Source organism: Xyrauchen texanus, chromosome 2 (assembly GCF_025860055.1).
Source record: "Xyrauchen texanus isolate HMW12.3.18 chromosome 2, RBS_HiC_50CHRs, whole genome shotgun sequence".
Taxonomy (NCBI): Eukaryota; Metazoa; Chordata; class Actinopteri; order Cypriniformes; family Catostomidae; genus Xyrauchen; species Xyrauchen texanus.
Genome location: NC_068277.1, coordinates 26,079,446 through 26,098,507, shown reverse-complemented (window position 1 = coordinate 26,098,507; position 19,062 = coordinate 26,079,446). Strand labels below are relative to the sequence as shown.

At 36.9% G+C, this 19,062-nt stretch overlaps 2 protein-coding genes across 2 annotated transcripts in view; one reads left to right on the top strand and one right to left on the bottom strand.

The window, feature by feature from the left end:
* Positions 1-6,183, top strand: part of pde3b (phosphodiesterase 3B) — a 69,591-nt gene extending 63,408 nt beyond the window's left edge. Inside the window, exons 13-16 of the mRNA XM_052145539.1 lie at positions 455-658; positions 1,251-1,412; positions 1,507-1,744; positions 3,005-6,183. Coding sequence (XP_052001499.1) covers positions 455-658; positions 1,251-1,412; positions 1,507-1,744; positions 3,005-3,225 — 825 coding nt within the window. The 3' untranslated portion in view covers positions 3,226-6,183. The remainder of the gene's footprint in view (positions 1-454; positions 659-1,250; positions 1,413-1,506; positions 1,745-3,004) is intronic.
* Positions 6,184-11,958: 5,775 nt separating this feature from the next.
* Positions 11,959-17,963, bottom strand: LOC127655178 (vitamin D 25-hydroxylase). Its single transcript, XM_052142827.1, is given in 7 exon segments — positions 11,959-12,475; positions 12,610-12,649; positions 12,651-12,873; positions 13,197-13,243; positions 13,310-13,582; positions 13,584-13,779; positions 17,938-17,963. Coding segments are annotated over 7 exon segments (987 nt in total). The 3' UTR covers positions 11,959-12,293.
* Between the last annotated feature and the right edge of the window lie 1,099 nt (positions 17,964-19,062).

The window sequence follows — 19,062 nt, the reverse complement described above, 5'->3', positions numbered from 1 at the left end:
TTTATCTGATTAAGAACAAAGAGGAGAGAGATTTTGTTGTGCTTTCCCACACAGTTAAGGTCTGCCAGATGCGACAAACTCAGACTTACTGGCACCAGTCCGTCATTAAGTGGTTCTGCGTGGAATTGTTGAATTTCTCTTCGTTTTGTTCTGTGTTCATTCTCCACAATATGTCTACTTAATTTATTTAAGAATAGTTTATTAATATATTTCTAACTACTGAGAGATTACAAATTACAGGTTTACATTTGCAGGTTACAAATGTTACAAAGCATGTAGATATTTAGCTCTCACACTATCATTTCAAGTAATGAAGGCAGCCCATGATTTTCAGAAGGATGTATTTTTTGTTATCAGCTAAAGAAAGTTCTTGGCTTACGTGCATAACATTTCTTACTCTTTCTCTCCCTGTCTCCATCTCAATTCCCACATGTACACACACACACTCACACAGGCGGTGTTGTATAACGACCGCTCGGTTCTGGAGAACCATCACGCTGCCTCTGCCTGGAGCCTTTTTCTATCCCAGCCAGAGTTCAACTTCCTTGGCAACTTGGACCACGTTGAGTTTAAACGCTTTCGATTCCTTGTGATCGAGGCCATCCTCGCCACAGACCTGAAGAAGCACTTTGACTTCCTTGCTGAGTTTAATTCCAAGGTCAGTGGTTGGATTAGATTCATGAAGACTCTTAGAAATGAAAAGAACATGAAAAGACATAGTTCACCCAAAATTGAGGATTCTGTCATCATTAATTTACCTTAATGTCATTCCAATCTCATAACTTTCATTCTTATGAAGAACACAAAAGGAGATTTTTAAATAAATATTGCGGAAATTTAGGTCATTTTTCAGTGAAAATGTTGACGTCCATTTCTCATTCATAAGTGCTTGAGAGGCTTGTTTACAGTGCGATGTCAGTTTATTGTGTTGTTTTTTAAAGTTCTTGATGATTTTTTCACGCTGGAGCTTTTAAAAACGCATCTTGCGAGATCTGCTTTTTGTTCTGTTTGTTGTGCTGCATCTAAGTTTTTTTGGTGTAAGAATGTGTTTGGTCTGAACAGTCCCCCAAATGATGACAGAATCTTTATTTTTGTGTGATATACCCCTTTAACTGCGTACACATACAAGGTGCACTATTGTTGCATGACCCTGCAGAACGTTTAGCATATTTCTTATGTTTCTGTTATATTTCTGTTGCTTTTTTTGGTACTGGCATGAACTTTTGTAATTGATCGTTTTCTGTCAACAGGTTAATGATGTGAATAGTCCAGGCATCGAATGGACTAATGAAAATGACAGGTTATTAGTGTGCCAAGTGTGCATTAAGCTGGCAGATATTAATGGGCCAGCCAAAGACCGCAGCCTTCACCTCAAATGGACAGAAGGGATTGTCAATGAGTTTTATGAGCAGGTATGTTTTAATAGCTTTAGATAAAGTAGACAACCTGACTCTCTTCTTGCAGCATGAGTTCAACATTTGTATATTTTTTAATTTATGCTTATAGGGTGATGAGGAGTCCACTCTAGGGTTACCCGTAAGCCCATTTATGGACCGCTCAGCACCACAGTTAGCAAAGCTGCAGGAGTCTTTTATTACACACATCGTTGGGCCTCTTTGTAACTCATATGATGCTGCCGGTCTGCTGCCAGGATACTGGATTGACGAAGAAGGCTCTGACGATGAAGAGGAGATGGAAGACATCGAAACGGAAGATGAAGAGCTGGATGAGGATGTTGAACCAAGTATGGAGATATAAACACAGTTAACTTTGTTTAAAGGTTTAATTCAACCAAAATGAAAATTCTGTTATTATTTAGTCAACCTCATGTAATTTCAAACCCATATGACTTTCCTCTGTGACATGCAAAATAAGATGTTTCTCAAAATGAGGCACTGACACCCTCAGTCACCATTCACTTTATTGTATCTCTTTTGCATACAATGAAAGTAAATGGAGACAGGTTGTCAGTCCCTAACATTCTGTCAAACATCATCTTTTGTGTTAAACAAAATAAATGGTCATATGGGGTTGGAACAACACGAGTGTGAGTAAATGATGACAAAATTCATTTTGAATGACCTCTCTTTGAGCATATTTGATTTATAGGGGTGAGATGGTTCCTGGAAAAAAAAACGTACAGTTCACCAACCACGGTCCAATACATACTTGTACTAGTGTTATTGTTCAAAAAGACCTCTGAAAATATAAATATTAAAGGCATAGTTCACCCAAAAATGAAAATTATCTCATAATTTACTCTCCCACTTGCCATCCCAGATGTGAATGACTTACTTTCTTCTGCTGAACACAAACAAAGATTTTTAAAAGAATATCTCAGCTCTGCAGGTCCATTCAATGCAAGTGATTGGTACCAACATTTTTAAGCTAAAAATATATAATATTATATAATATATAAAGATAAATATTAGATTCTTTTTTTTACTATAAATTGCCCAGTAGGTGGCAAAATGCATGAAGAATATGCATTGCCAAAAACAAAATTAGATTGTGAAAGTGAAAGTGGAGATTTATAGTAAAAAATGACATTAATATGAATCTGTTTCTCACTCACAGTTATCATCATATTGCTTCTGAAGATATGGATTTAACCACTAGAATCTTATGAATGACTTTTTGCTGCCTTAATATGCTTTTGGCGCATCACAGTTTTGGTACCCATTCACTTGCATTGCAATTTTTGCCTGTAATTTATGTATTGGTGCATTTTGCTGCAGCAGAAAGCTTAATGGTTCTGAAATCCTGATGGAAGGGGCTCATTAAAGAAATAAATATTGTCAATCAGATTAATAAAGGCCAATCACAGTTTTAAAATTCTGGTTATAGGTATCAGCTTCACATTTCCTAAACAGTGCAACCCTATTACCATGTACCGAGCCATACCAGAATATGGTACAAATCAATTGTGGGAAATTTTAAACGTTGGACCCCTAATGACTTATTTGAGGTGTTGCATGTTCTAATGGAGTACTTTTCCTCGCAGAGAGGAGGAAGGGTCGACGCCGGTTGTTCTGCAACATCATGCAGCACTTAACAGATAACCACAAGGTGTGGAAGAAGACCATTGAGGAAGAAGAGAAGTCCAAAGAGCTGGAGACTCAGCAGAAGCATCAAGCCGAGAGCCCCAGCCTTCCTCCATCCAATTCCTCCTCTGACGACATCCAGGTCATTCAAGAGGAGGCTGAGGAGGAGGAGCGGCAGTAGCAGGAGTAAGGTCAAGAATTGAAGCTCAGAGAGGGGCTTGAACAGAGTTAAACCACCCCTCCCTCTCCTTCACCTAAACACACGCACACACACACATTGACACCCAGAGGAAGACCCTGCAGGATCTACCCATGCTGAAATTAGTCACTGTGCCGACACTCTGAAGCTAATGCAGTTCACATTGTGTTGGAAAAAAAAGGCCTTACTACTGTGAGAGGACCCTCGGTGGGAGTACCACTCCTATGCACTTTCACCCCATGGAGAATCAGTGGAGACTGAACACATCTTTGAAAGACGCAGTGAGATTAGAAGAAAACGTGGTAAAAAAATCGTGCCATCCATGGTTACCTGTCTGTTATGCTGCCTTGAACATAAAGCTCTTAATTCTCCCATTGGTACTTCTTATGTCAAATAGGACACAAATATGACTAGAAGACAATGGCATAATTGACACTCGTTACCAAAGTGAACAGTTCAAAAACACGAAAGACTGTGACTGAGGCCGTTTCAGGCTCTGTGTCAGGAAGCATAATTCAAAATGTGCCTGTCTGAACTTTTGTGGTGTGTGTATATATATATATATATATAAATAGATTGTTTTTATTTTTATTGTGGTCCAGACAATGGACTGTGTACGCTGCACTGTATGTGCAGTCCCCAATTCATGCTGGTGACATAAAACACTGTATTACTGAACAGAGTCACTAGGATAAGTGGAAATGCTGACATTTTTTGACTGAAAAATGACCTGACTTCTGCATCGTTTTGGATGCTTTTTATTCATGTGCATCACCTCTTTTCATTTGCATTTGTTGTTTGAATGGTATACCCCCCCCCCACCCAATTTGTGGTGTTTTTTTCCCATTAACCTTCAGAAATACTGAGTTGCCAATCATTGAGTTTTCTCTGTAAAGTCCATCTGTGTTCAAAAGCATAGCAAATGGGACAGGAAAGCTGGTCCAGTGAAAGGACGTTTTTCCTTTTTTAGATATATATTTTTTCACGGTTACTCAGGATTCATGTGAAGGATTGTTCCTTGTTTTGCAGGTAAAAAGTTAATTCTGCAATTTCTAAATAACTTGCACGTTAAAAAGTTCTTTTCAGAGCCTGAGAAAAAGGTTTCTATTTTTTGTATGAACAACTTGAAAGTCATTAACAAAAAGAGATCTCTCAAAGTGCAGAGTCCTGGAAATTAACACCAGTCCTTATCAGCTGCTCCAGACTAGTATAGCCATGTATATTTTTGCAGAGACCCCCTGATAAGCATTGGGATCCAGGAATCTTAAGTAAAATTGAAATGTTTGTTTGGTTTAGCATGCATGTCATAGACTAAACATTGCTTTGGGGGTTACTTTGTTTGGTATTATTCAAACTTACAAACACGTGCTTTTACTTAAACTAATTATTGCCAAACGCATAATCTGGCCAGTGCAAATATTTCAAGTAATTCAGGGTTTTCACCTTGAAAGCTGTACATGATTTGTTTTGTTTGTTTTTTTCTTTAATTTTTTTATATATATTTTCTTATTCTTCACCAAAAGGCAGGTTTAATACTAATAGTTATATTTTTTCAAGAAATCGAGGCATTCCACTAGAATAATGAGGGATGTCTGGGGTGTTGGAGACTGACTTGATCTCTGCCTCACCTTGCCGAAACTCATTTTGTCTCTGTAGAGGAAGGTTCTCAAGTAGGCAGTGTAAATCAAGCTAGTATATTTAAGAAGGGGGGAAATTGGAAATAAATGTGCACATTTTACTACCAAACAAGTGTTTAATCTCTGCACAGAAAGAATACTATATATATATATATATATATATATATATATATATATATATATATATATATATATATATATATATATATATATATATATAATGATATTATATATTTTTAATTAACAATGTGTCTGTTTTCTACATACAGTTGACATATATTGTATCATAAGAACATGTAATTATCATTGTTTCAGGAGTTTAAAAAAATCGAATGCTATTTACTGTTGTGTTTGGGTGTTGTGTTATTCAGTTTGTTCGTTTTATTTTATTTTGGGTGCACTGTCTTTGTGTTCCTGCTCATAACCACTCTTTACCGAAAGCCTCCTTATTTCTAAAGCTTGCTGTTTTGAGTCATTATCTCAACGGTGTTGCCAGATATCCCTCCACCCACTCCCCCCTGTTTGTGGGTGTTCATCAGTCACTTTGCCCTATGCTCAGGGTGTTCTGTGTTGGGGGCTTGTGCGCACCCAAAGCAGCTTGTGGTGCTTTCTCTTTCCAGACTGTGTTAATCATTTCTTGGATCCGGAAACCCACCATGCTCAGTCACCCCTCCCCTTCCCCCTCCTTTTGCTGAGGTTAGGAGCCTTTGCCTCAGCTGGTCAACCTTCAGAATGTCATTCAGGTTGTCAAGAAGGGTAACATCGGATCTGAGCATCACAGTGTCCCCAACCCCCTTGTGTTGACCACTCGCTCGCTCGATCGTCGAAGCGGACTGTGGTATCTCACTGTGGGGGGGTTCACCACACCACGGTGACCTCCGATGTTCTTGTCATCAGTACCTTTATGATGGCATTAACTTTTTATGTAGCATTTAGATAGCAATGTCTGATGTAACCATTCAACTTTTTCAGGGTTGTGGGAGAGAATTGACTTTTTTGTTATTATTTATAGCTGTCATAAAAGCACCATCCCTGAATTGTTCCACTCTCTCAATTCATTTCTGTCTGTCATATTTTTTTGTCCGTTCTGTGTTTTGCATGTGAGCGGATGTGTAATTGCTTGTTTCAAAGCCTCAGAATGATGCACATTACAGAATCCTAAACTTTTTTTTTTTTATCATTTAAAGGTTTGAAAGCACCTACTCTTTCGTTATTAGTAGTATTTTCTAAACTAAAATGATCAAAAAAGTAATCAAAACTATTAAATGCCACCTGGGATTCTTTTAAAACCATATTGTAGTTTCCATATATGTAGGGCACTTGTTAGACATGGTTTCTTTCCTATCCAGTCTAATTATACATTATTATTATTGTTGCTTTTTTAAAGAAATTTATATGCAGATAAATGTATCTACAAAATTGATTTCAAGAATTTTAGCATGCTTCAAGTCTTTAGATCAAAAGGTGTTTTAGATCATTAGAAACATAAATTCACAAATGTGTACATATATTTGACCGTATACAGTGGCAAGAAAAATTTGTAAACCCTATGCAATTACCTGCATTTATGTATAAATTTGTCTTCAAATCTGGTTTGATATTCATCTAAGATACGATAATGAACAAACCCATTCTGTTTTAACTAATGACACAAAAATAATTGTATTCTAGTACATATTGAATACATCATTCAAACCTTCACAATGTATGTTGGAAAAAGTATGTGAAACCCTAGGTTAATGAAGTCAACAAAAGCTAATTCAAGTCAGGAGTTGGCAAACCTGTTATCCATTTAATTAAACGAGATTGGTGGTGTGAGTTAGAGCTACTTTGACTTATAAAAAGCACTCAAACATTTGAGTTTGCTTTTCATAAAAAGCATCTGCTGAAGTGGACCATACCTCACAAATATGAGATCTCAAAAGACCTACGATCATAAAGCTGGAAAGGGTTGCAAAGTTATCTCGAGGAGCTTAGATATTCATCTGTTCACAGTTAGAGAAATTGTCTGTAAATAGATGCAATTTAGTACTGTGACTCCTCTATCTAGAAGTGGCAATCAAATCAAGATGACTCAAAGGGCACACTGTAGAATGCTCAATGAGGTAAAAAAAAAAAAAAAAAAACAGCTTAAGCCTCAAAGGAATCACTGGAACTGGTTAACATCTCTGTTCATGAGTCTACTGTACAGAAAACATTAAACAGGCATGGTGTCCATGGCAGGACACCACAAAGGAAGAATCTTCTTTTCAACAAAATCATTGCTTGTGCCTGAAGTTTGTCAAAGAACCCAACACCACTAGGACAATGTTTTGTGGACAAAACTAAGGTTGAATTGTTTAGGAAGAACATGCAGCACTTCATATGCCATAAAAAAGGCATGAAAACATCATCCCAACGGTGAAGTATAGAGGGAATATAATGATTTGGGGCTGGTTCGAGTCCTGGACTGCTTGCCATCATCTGTGCACTAGCTGAAGCTCAGTAGAGTTGGGTGATGCAGCAGGACAATGACCCTAAATATTGAAGTAAAAAAAGAGGCCCAAAAAGAGTATAGATATTAACCCAATTGAGATGCTGTGGAATGACCTCAAGAGCCGTTTACACCAGACATCCTAAGAATATGGCCAAGATGAAGTAGTTCTGTAAGCAAGAATGGTCGAAAATTCCTTCTGAATGTTGTGCTGGTCTAATCCAGAGCTACCGGAAATGCCTGGTTGCGGTTATTGCTGCCAAAGGAAAATTGACCAGTTATTAAATCCAAGGGTTCACGTACTTCTTCAACAGCACTGTGAATATTTAATGGTATTTGTTCAATAAAGACGTGAGAGATTATTATTGTTTGTGCGTTGTTGTTGCACATTGTACTTGTCTATACTTCTGACTTTGATGAAGATGAGATCACCATATGACCATAATGCAGAAAACTAGCTAATTCCAAAGGGTTCACATACTTTTTATCTTGACACTGTTTATGTAGTGTCTGAATTGCACAGAGGAAGACTAAGTGTGTTGAACATGACCTTTCACCTATTTAAGGGAAATGCAGACTCAAGCACCATGTCTTTTACCTTTCTCCTTCATGGAAATGCTGCAACATGTTTTTGACATTATCTGGTTGTGCTACAAAGCATCGTCTATTTGCATGTTGCTGTTTATTTCATTCGTGCTCACAGATGAAAGCCCAAGCATTCTCTTGGGGGGAACTGCCTGTAAGATGACAGTCAGCAGATGATGAGTCCCCAAGTGTAGGTCATATAAAAGGCAAGCCTTAGCTCTTCAAATGACAGCATCACTGTGACAGCTTACCCAAAGCAACAATGCCCCTTCTCATCTCTCTCATTTTTAATTGAGTGTTCTGTCCTATGCAGTTTGTTGTATGAGTGATGCCTATAAACAACGTAGATTAAGGGGGTGGGGGGGATGGTTTGGTCTGTCTATGTTTTTATTGCGTGGATCTGGGAATTTTGAAGGTACTGCAGAAGGAATGGGGGGAAAGAAAGTTAAATGTTTCATGTCAGTGTCCAAAAATTTACCAGTGCAAACCATTTATTTTGAAATGTGCCATGTTAACAGATTCACAAAAGTGCACTTCAAAATCTGGAGTAAGTTTCAAGAAATCTCTGTAGGGTTATTTCTATATACACCCATTTATACATGTATACATACACAGCTTTGTTTATATGGTGTATAACTTGGTTTCGGAAAAATGCAACCCTTGAAAGAAAGGTTTTTCGAGATAGACAGAAAATACCCAACCTCACTGGCAGTATTAAAACACAAACATCACAAAGATTTATGTGTTTATTTATCCTCTAATAGGGTGACCAGATTCCTGCTTGTAGAAAAGAAGCCCCCTCCAAGCAAAAATTAAATTGACGTATAAGATTCCTTACCTAGGTGCAGATCAATGCGAAACAGAGTGTGCATCCGTAACTGCTGTCACATTGCACTTCTCGCTGGCAGCAATTTTCTTAGTCGTAAAATGCTGAGCAATCCAGTCCAAAATTAAGATGTACGAAAAGCATTGCCTTCATACTGAGACACTAAAGCAGGGGTCAGGAACCTTTTTTAACTGGAGCCAATTTTTTTATTTACATTTTTTAAAGAGCAATAGCACAAACGAATAATTAATATTTTCAAAAACAAATTTTTCAAATAAAATAAAATGTTTATATTGTTCATAGACTACTCAAAAACACAAGAACATACAAATATACAAAAATTAATAGGTAACATGTTGCAATATGGAATTGAGTAAACGGATCTCCATAAAATTACTTCATTTTACAATTGTTCATGAAAAATGTAACTTCCCTTTTGGGCTGGGTGATTTATAACAAATATTTTAATGATAATCACCTTTAAAATATCGAGATATCTGATTATATGGTCAACCCCCCTGCCAAGGGTCGGTGAATATTTTTGCTTTATTGATTTTGCTTTCAGAATTACATTAATTTATTGAAACACGAAAAGCTTAAACAAAATACATTTTTAAATTCAAATTGCACTTTAAACTACATGAAATAAGCAATTAAAATAACGTTGTGATTAAAAAAATCTTATATATAACCACCTCCCCAAATCCAAAAATGTGCTGTATCCAACAAAAAATACTAATAGCCTGCAAATTAAGAACTAAAGTCAATTATAAATGTAAAGATAATTATAATAATCATAAATAAGCCTAATAAATTCTCTTGCGTTCCCAAAAATGCTGCAAAATGTGTTCTTATCTAATGTGTTTGTTTTGCGTTTTGGTAATGCAGTAGGCTGCCTAAAGAAAAGAAAATAAAAAAGTAAATTTTAGGCTCAAGGTGAACGTGTCTATTACTTTGATTTAATCACTTTCGTTCACAATGTGTAAGAGCGAACTGCTCTGTGGAAAAAAAGCTAAAACTAAACTCACAACACATTATGAGATGATCGGAGATCATTTGCAGCATTCTCATAGACTACATTATTCATGCAAACAGTTTTCAGTCAAATAAAACAGAGAAAAAGGAGTGATAACTCTTACATGTGCTTGCTCAACGAGACAGGCTCGTGCTGCACAACTCTTAACAAACAGCGAATCAGACACAAGCATAAGCTGCTTTTCGTTTGTTTGTTCTTAAAAATATAATAAAGTGTGTTTCTTCAAACGCGTGTCTTTTTGACTTACAGCATTTCTTGTCATGTGTCACTCCGAGACGTCTTACAAGTCACCCACCTTTTGTGGGTAGATGAGCAAAATTACTCACACATGAAATACATTTGGACGAGCAGTTTGTGATTGAGACTAGATTGAGCCTCGTTGCATTTTGCAGGTGGCGGCTGCAATATCAAACCCTGGGTACACATAAAAAAATAACTTACATTCATAAAATTGCTCGTAGAAAATGCTCTTAACAGATCAATAGTTTTTGTGGAATAGTTTTTGGGATACGATGCCCAGAACTCTTATGTATGTGTGTGTCTTGGAAAAGAGCTTTCATTACACTCGTGAACAGTGGACGTGCATCGGAGGCTTTTCTTCAAAATGTTGTCAATCACATGTCTTTGTGTCAGATTTCTTGTAATATATGACATCCAGAAGTCTTGCTGGTCGCCTTCCACAGTGGCTGTTAGGCCACATCAGCAAAATACTCTGCATGAAAAATCTGCATTTGGCGGGTGTTCATTTCAAACCTTGTTCACCTGGAGTAGGCTGTACGACAAATTCGGGAGAAAGGAAATCAAAACAGTGTCATTGACTTAAAGCTTTGCAATCACACCCACACTTTCTGCAGGAAAATGATCTCTAGAAAGTTTTAAATGATCATGTGTTGGTGAATGGTGAGACACCCGGCGAGCCACTTGATTTTTAACAAAGAGCCACTAGTGGGGGAGATTATTTGGGTGGGGGGAAAAAATAAGCAAATGCTTTTGCATTGTCTTCCAAAACATTGCAAAACTTTTGTATTTTCTTGCTAATTATTTTGCGTTCTCTCGCAAAATGTGCGTCATAATGACAGTCTTCTGCTAGCTCTCCTATGAGTATTCTATGATTACTCCATCTTTTGAGTTCAACAAGAAGAGAAAGCCAGTGCAATGAAAGACTGAAACCCAAAAGACAATACTTAGGCAATGCACAAATCATAATCTTCAATTTATGAATGTGTGGAAATAAAGACATCACAGTTAAAATTACAATAAATGTGAGTGGCCTAATTGAAATGGAATGCTGTGGCACACACTTGAATCGCATATTATTATAGGCATCCAACTGCCTTATAATGTCAGAGGGTATGAATGATTCCTCCAGCCTAGACTGCAAGACTTTTCTCAGGTCATGAATGTGCAAAGCTATGGCCATGCACAACAGAATGATAAGCAAAAAGTCCTTCACTTGCGTGCACCTTGTCAGAGTCAAAACTTTGCTTCACAAAAAAATCACTAACACTTGGTATGGCACACTTACTTTTAGCAGCATCCACGTGCTTTTTGTATGAATGGGAAATGGTAAATGTTTTTGTATGAACATGCTGTGTGATGTCAGTGCGGCCTCCATGGGGATGGAAAAAAATTCAATTTATGCGCTTTTTAAAACTGACTCTTCAATAAGTTCACTAACTGGATGTCTATTGATAGGGGATAGTTTAATCCAATACTTGCTATCTTTGATTAGAATACTCACATGACTGAGAAAGCCGCATAGGCAATAGAAACATTTTAGGAGAGATGAAATACTGGACAAAACACATTTTGTTTCTGAATAAGTCAGCAGGTCTGGCCACCGTACCCTCTAGAGTTTTTTTTTTTTTTCAGTTTTGTTTTACTATAACAAGAACAATGTGTCTTTTCACAGAAACTGGTTTAAAGTAAAGTAAAAATTATATTTTACTACGAACATATATTGTACAAAATTAGTTCAGCTATGGCATTAAACCAATGGGAGTCATAAAGTGTGTCCAAAACTTTTTTGGAAATGCAGCTGGTCTCTCACTTGCCTGACTCCAGAAATGGGGGAATATTGAAACAGACAGAGCTCCTATAATTATTGACATAATGCCTCACATTGACAAGCGCAAGGTTAATTTTCTACACTGTATACTTTTTTATTTTATTTTACTGATTAAGTCATCAAACATACATGTTACACTTTATCTTGCTACTGCCATGTAATTTTCTCATTAGGCGTCCACATGTCCTCAAACGTTGCTCTCCATACCATGTATTGTTTAACAGTACTGTTAACAGTACTCACCACCTGAGTTCAGTGAAACTATTGAGGACACATTCAGAGAATTTAACAAGTCAATATTAGAGATCAATATTCCCTGCTGAAAATCTGATGGAATTTAAGATGGGAAATTACGATGCCATTCTGCGTTTCTTGGTAGGATCCCCTGAGGTGAGTGCATAGTGCGAGAGCTCCTGGGGGGAGTTTTACTGCTCTCTTCTGATGGCACATATGGAATATGGCCGATGTTGCAGAGTCATGCCCAGTTTTGGGCTGAGATTTGGAATAAAGCCCTCTGGGAACTGAAGGCAGAACCTTTGGATTAATGTGGTGAAGAATAAGAACATCTCCAACCTGGCCAACTGCTCACCAAGACAGTGACATTTGCCTACAGAACATTAAAGCACAGAGATTGGATTAATGCAAATAAAAAAAAAGAGACAAGCCTAAATTGCAGATGTAACATATTTGCTGAGGCTGCAATTCCAAAACATGATGATAACAAAAGATTTGGAGGCATACCTATTGAGAAGGGTAGAAATACCTCACGTCAGACAAATTTTGCCATTACTGTCAAGGAACCTCTCTGGGAAGAAGATGGATGAATCACTCCAGTACTTCTTATCAAAGTGCACAGAGTACAGGTTAGTGATCACCATGGTGCCCCTGGGGATCGTATAGCCATGCACCAATGCATCTTGAGAGGTAGCGTGGAAGATACCCAGTGGGACAACATTGCAAAGGCACAAGATTTCATGCAGCACTGCTTCCACATAGGGCATTGTAACAAATAACTTCTCTTTCTCAATGGAAAGGAGGAAGCGGGAGACGGCGAAGCCAACTCAAACAGTATGTTTATTTTAAACTCAAAATCACGCTTTTCAGCAGAAACAGCTCAGCGCAGTCTCTTCTGTTTGTGTGTGGTAACTCTCTCCTCCTCATTGGCATCTGGCTCGTTCTTAATGCCTGTCTCCACTCTCACTGCAATGACAAACAGCTGTTCGAGACAGTCATTGCCAGGTGATGATCCTTATTGTTCTCATCTCCTGATCTCGCTCTCCATTCACAAGCCGGCGCTCAACCACGCCCCCACCAACACAGGCATCCTCTGCTTATATTCGAGAGCCGGTGGCCTGCCATTCAGGACACAATTGACCTTCAATTGACATTATCTGCACATTGATTAGTGCTACAGCATAAATATGAAAAATAACCAATGAGCATTAAATGGACACCAACCTTGTATACTTGGATATAGAGCCATGTAGAGCACGGCCTAGTGCAGACAATTCTCTTTGCTGGCAAAGATGAATACTCCAACAGAGAAAGACATTGCCTTATCAGTGGCGCTCCACTCCATCTCATCCAAGTAGGCATCAATGTAATGTTGTGGCAACTGGGGAACCCTTACTTTTGAGAAGCGCTTGGTCATTTGCAGAAGGAAGTTAAACACTTTGCTGTCATTGCAGAACAGCTTTTGTTGCTTCGCAAAGGGGAAGGACCTTAATCCAGGGGAAGGCATTGTACAGGACGTCCCAGCCACTAGCTGCCAGCTCCACGTTCTTGTCATATGCTAAAAAGCACTGATGGGTTTGGTGATGTTGGACAAAGCTTTGGTAACAAGATACTTGGGGTTTACAGCCAGTTTGTGGTGTTCGATCCAATCTTGGCCATATTTGCAGTTCAGAAGTCCTAGACGACAAATAAACAGTTAGGTTTAAAAATGGAACCAAAAGAAAAGTTTAGCTAATGATGAACATTCTGCAAGCTTAACCAAATATTATTGGTCAAACAAAGTCTCATGGGTTTAACACAAATTACAAGAATTGCAATTCTGATAATCTGATTACTCATAGGAATCCCCCCCAACTCTGACATAAAACCATAGTTTTTTTCTCTGAATCACCCAGCCTCAGATGACAGAGTTTAATAATCTAGAACATTCTATATTAAACTATTCTTGGAAACTATTTTATAATAAATATAATCCTAAATTAGTTTTTATAAGGGAATGCTGTCCTCTCATTTTGGTTGTCATCTCAAATAAAGGGAGGGATGGCCGGTCTGCAAAAACCTCACTCTGGTGATGCAGGCACTCTTTAATGGCATCATATCCATTTAAAATAACAGTTGAGATTCCTCCCATGTCAAGATTAAAAATCTGAATATAAATAGCAATATTCATTCATTCACTCCCACTCACATTGTAGCTCTGACAAACATATGTCTACTAATGAATAGAGTATAATTAGAGGGCTAGATTCCCCCGTCATGGGTACAGTGAGGCAGTAAATGAGACTCAGCTGACTCAGCATGTCTTGGCCATTTTGTGAAATGGTCTTGTCTGAGTGCAGCAGTGCTCTGCCAAACATGCAACGCTAAATGAAGTGATCTTTTGTTCTTTTCAAACACCACTATCGCTTCCTGCGTGTACGTGAAGGAAATGCATTTTTGCACATGTCCGTGCTGTTTTACAATTGTTTTCCTAAAACATGGGATAGACGGACAGTTGTGCCGCCTGTGTTATACTGTTTTGGTGGCACTGCGTATTTTAAGCACAAGGACGTGTTCGGTATGAACGTCCCCTTAGTGGTCTTTAAGGTGCATTAAAAGTCTGATTAAAGGGATTTTTGTTGTACTGTAACATCTTTTAAGTGCCGTTTTTAAAGCGTAGAAAAAACATTGAGTATAGAACTAAAAGTAGCCTTTACGTAAAATAACTTAAAGTAACAAACTTTAATGCATGTCTTATAAAAGTAATCATACTATACATTAGTGATATGATTATTTGTATATACTTCAGGTAAAATAAATGTATATATAGAGAAAGAAACTGAGACTGAGAGAGAGAGAGATAGAGAGAGAAATGTTATTCATACCTGTCTGTGGATATCACTCTGCCTCTTCATGTAGATGTGAGGATCTGTGGTTAGGGACATTATATTCCCTATCATGGGCATAGGTGTTGGTCCAGGGGGAACCCCTTGGGGTCTCTGCTGCTTTACAAGCTGGTGAATAATCAGCAAAATGAAGAGTGTAAAGAGCAAACTGCACAACCATACAAGAGTTTGCTCCCAAGACATAGAGAGCAGCAGAGATGTCAACCGATTAATCGATACCATTTTAGATGTACACACTTTGGGATAATCTATGCTTTCTGAAAAGTTTCTTTCAACCTCTATGATCTCTGTCAGAGAGAGAAAGAGAGAGAAGTAGCAGCTCATCTTGTACATGTTGCTCTATTGTTGGCTAAGATTGTATGGATGGGAAAATCACTTATGATGAACTTGCATTGAGTTTGATTAATCGGTAATCAGGTCAGAACGATCATTCGCGTGCATTCTGATACATTACTTTTAATTGGATCATTTTTTTGTTTTTTTTAGCAGGTTAAATATAGCCTACTATGTGATCATGCTCATCCATACAAGGCAGAAGTGATTTATCAGTGTGTAACTTTACTTTGACAGAAGTCACTTTCCATATTTGATGAGCGTTTGGTTGAAGTTCAAAAGCATTCAACATTTTAAAGAGGACTGAAGATTGATAATAATGGTTCTAAAAAGTTAGTTCTAAAAAATAAAAACAGAAATGATAGGTTAGCTCAGGCCATAGCTTTTATCAATCTTTTAAGCATCTCCTTGCTTGTGACAAGAAAGAGATACTGACAGAATTGTATTCTTGCAGATCTTGCACTGACTGTAGGTTCTGTGCTATACACTTTGACCTTATGGTTTTCCCCTCACACCGGCCTGAGACATAATCAGCAGCCCTTCCTGCTATTGTAAACGAGCAGTTTTCAAGTCATCATTTACCATTCTGCTTAATTGACTAGCCTAAATTAACTGTTATCATTTTTTATTATGCCCACATGTCTGGAATGACAATGACGTGGGTGTATTCAATTAAAGGAATATTTCGGGTTCAATAAAAGTTAAGCTCAATCGACAGCATTTGTGGCATAATGTTGATTACCACAGAAAATAATTTCAACATTGTGTAATGGCATCTTCAAAACTTGTGTAATTAAGTTCACTCAACTTAGTGTTCATATAAAATAAACTATTTAAGGTAACTATATGCAAGTATACTTAACTCAGATTTGCTATTTAAATATTGTTGTTTCTTCTTAATAATTTTAATTAAATTGATTCATTTAGATTATACAATAACATAGCTCAAATAAAGATTATAGCTGATTCTAGGTGAATCATAAATAATCTTCTCCACCGAAATGTATATATGCCTTCAATTGCATATGCACAAGGAGAAATGAGATAGAGTTGAAAGGGTCCAACTTAACCAAATGGGACACAGATCATGGTGACAACACACAAAACACCACTCCCTCTCTTGCTTAATTTGTTCCAAAAATAGTTAAAATGTTGCATTTTATTCATGGTTTGGTTGTTAGACACTGGACTTTCATTTATTGTTTATTTTTACAGGGACAATGCACAATTAAAAGTAATTGCGCCAGAATTAGCTAATAGCTAGTTTACATCTGCTGTCCCTGGGCAGGAAAACAAATAAAATAACATACATTACATATACCCCACATAAAACATCACAATACATACATGTACAGAATATAAAATTTAAAACCAGAATATAAAACAGATAATATACAACACAGTCATTAGTGGTTGCAGATCTGTTGTGATAGTAGCCAGTACTTAAGCTTTTTTTAAAAAATTGAGAAGCTATTGAGGCTTCGAATGTTTGTAGGTAGGGAATTCCACAACCCCACTACTCTAACTGAAAAAGCTTTTTCAGCATGTTCTACATGCACCATGAATGTGTTGAGTAAGAGAGAGAGAGAGAGACATGTAAAGGTGATTAATAATGATGTGCTAAGATGTAGGGGGTTTCTTACTGCACACAATGTATGACGTTTGTTTAACATGTTAAATATGAAAGCTTAAATATGAAAGCAGCCAAATCCCGCATTGTAAAAAATGTCTGTAATTTTAACTGTAAAAAACTGTAAAAATGCTACAGTAAAAAAAACATAAATTGGTGAATGAGCAGTTACCGTAAAATATGTTAAAATTGTCTAATATATTTAAAAAGACAATACATGTATTTTTACAGCAAAATGTAACATTTTAGATACAAAATATGATTTTCCCATATAATTAACGGTTCAACTCTATATTATGTTTAACAAGAGAGTACATATACTTTTTCAATTATTGTTAAAATGATGGTAAAAAACAGTTATCGGAACAGCTCCAGAATTCCCTGCTTGACCCATTACATTTCATTATATTATGGGATATATGGGAATAGTTATGTTTCTTCTTATTTTTAATATTAGTTAGGTACTCTGGGGTGTTCTGTGTTATATTTAATGTAGTTTAGTTAAAATGTATTACATTATTTTAATTTCACATGTTACCCTGATTGTTTTTTGTGTGAGTGACACTGAGCTCTGTCTCTGCATGTTTATTAGTCATTGCTCCTGGAAGGGCCACCATTGATGCACTTCATGTCATCATGTGCCCATCTGTAATTACTTGGTTGATTAACAATACTTTATAAAGTTAAAAGCAGATTTTTCCAATTTCACAAGGTTAATATATTCAATTTATCATTTAATAATATAAAATGACGGTACTGCACCATCAAATATAATATAATATAATATAATATAAATATACAGTAAATATACAGTTTTAAACTATAAAATGTACAGGTTGTTCTGTAAGTTGTTTACATTTTTACAGTATGTTTTACATAATTATTCTGGCAACCACAGCTGGCAGATTTTTTATTTTTTTTTGTAAAAACAACAGGATTTTTAAATTTTTTTACAGTCTACATTTTAGAGAATCTAGAAATCTTTACCTTTGCATTATTTCTGCAAGTGCCATCTTCTCACACTAACCATGATGATGCTCTGTTTCTCCCTCACATACGTATATGAGCCTCGTAAACATGATTAAAATAAAAACGAATTTGTTTGGTTAAAATGTCAATTGACGGACGGTTTTTGGAATTATCCGTCAATGTCTTAAAAATTGGTAAATGACAGACAATTAGGTAAATCCAACCTCTGCTTTTTACATCTTGTGCAACTTTAAATGTTTCTGGCATTGGCTGTTTTTTTTATGCATGTGTTTGTGTGTGTGTGTGTGTGTGTGGGGAGGGGGTGCAATCATCATAAGATTATTATAATATATATATATATCATATTATAATTAAGGCTGTCGATTTAAAGCTTTAATTCAGTGCGATTAATGTTACAAAAAATAATGCAAGAAAAAAATTTACGCAATTAATCGCAATGCCCACGGACCGTAATAAGGAAGATTCCTGAGAAATGCAAGCTTGTAGTACCACCTGTTTACTCCAGAGGTCAGTAAGTGAAATTTCAGCTGCATGAGCAACATGCAGTTTATACAGTGAAGAAAACAACACTTCAGTAGGCAGAACAACACAAACATGCGTTAAGTTCTTACGTTCAAAACACTTGAAGGAGCGCAAATGCGAACTAAGGGATCTCAAGATGTGTTTAAAGATTGAGTATTAAACTATATTTAACTTGACACAGTGACCTAAACATTTTATGTTTATGACGCAACGCACCCGAGCGTGTAATGAATTTTAATGATCTGAATATTTTTTATTTTCTTTCTATCTATCTATCTATCTATCTATCTATCTATCTATCTATCTATCTATCTATCTATCTATCTATCTATCTATCTATCTATCTGTCATTCCAGCACAATGACCCAACAGTCACAGCTCCTTTTTCAGCCTGCCTTTTAGATATCTCTGCCTGGATGAGGGAACACCTCCTTCAGCTAAACTGTGCCAGGACAGAACTTCTGGTAATCCCTGCCAACCCATCTGTTGACCACAAGCTCACAGTTCATCTTGGATCAACAATACTAACACCAACCAGAACAGCCAGGAATCTGGGATTAGTGATTGATGGACCAGCTTACTGGTCATATCTCATCAACT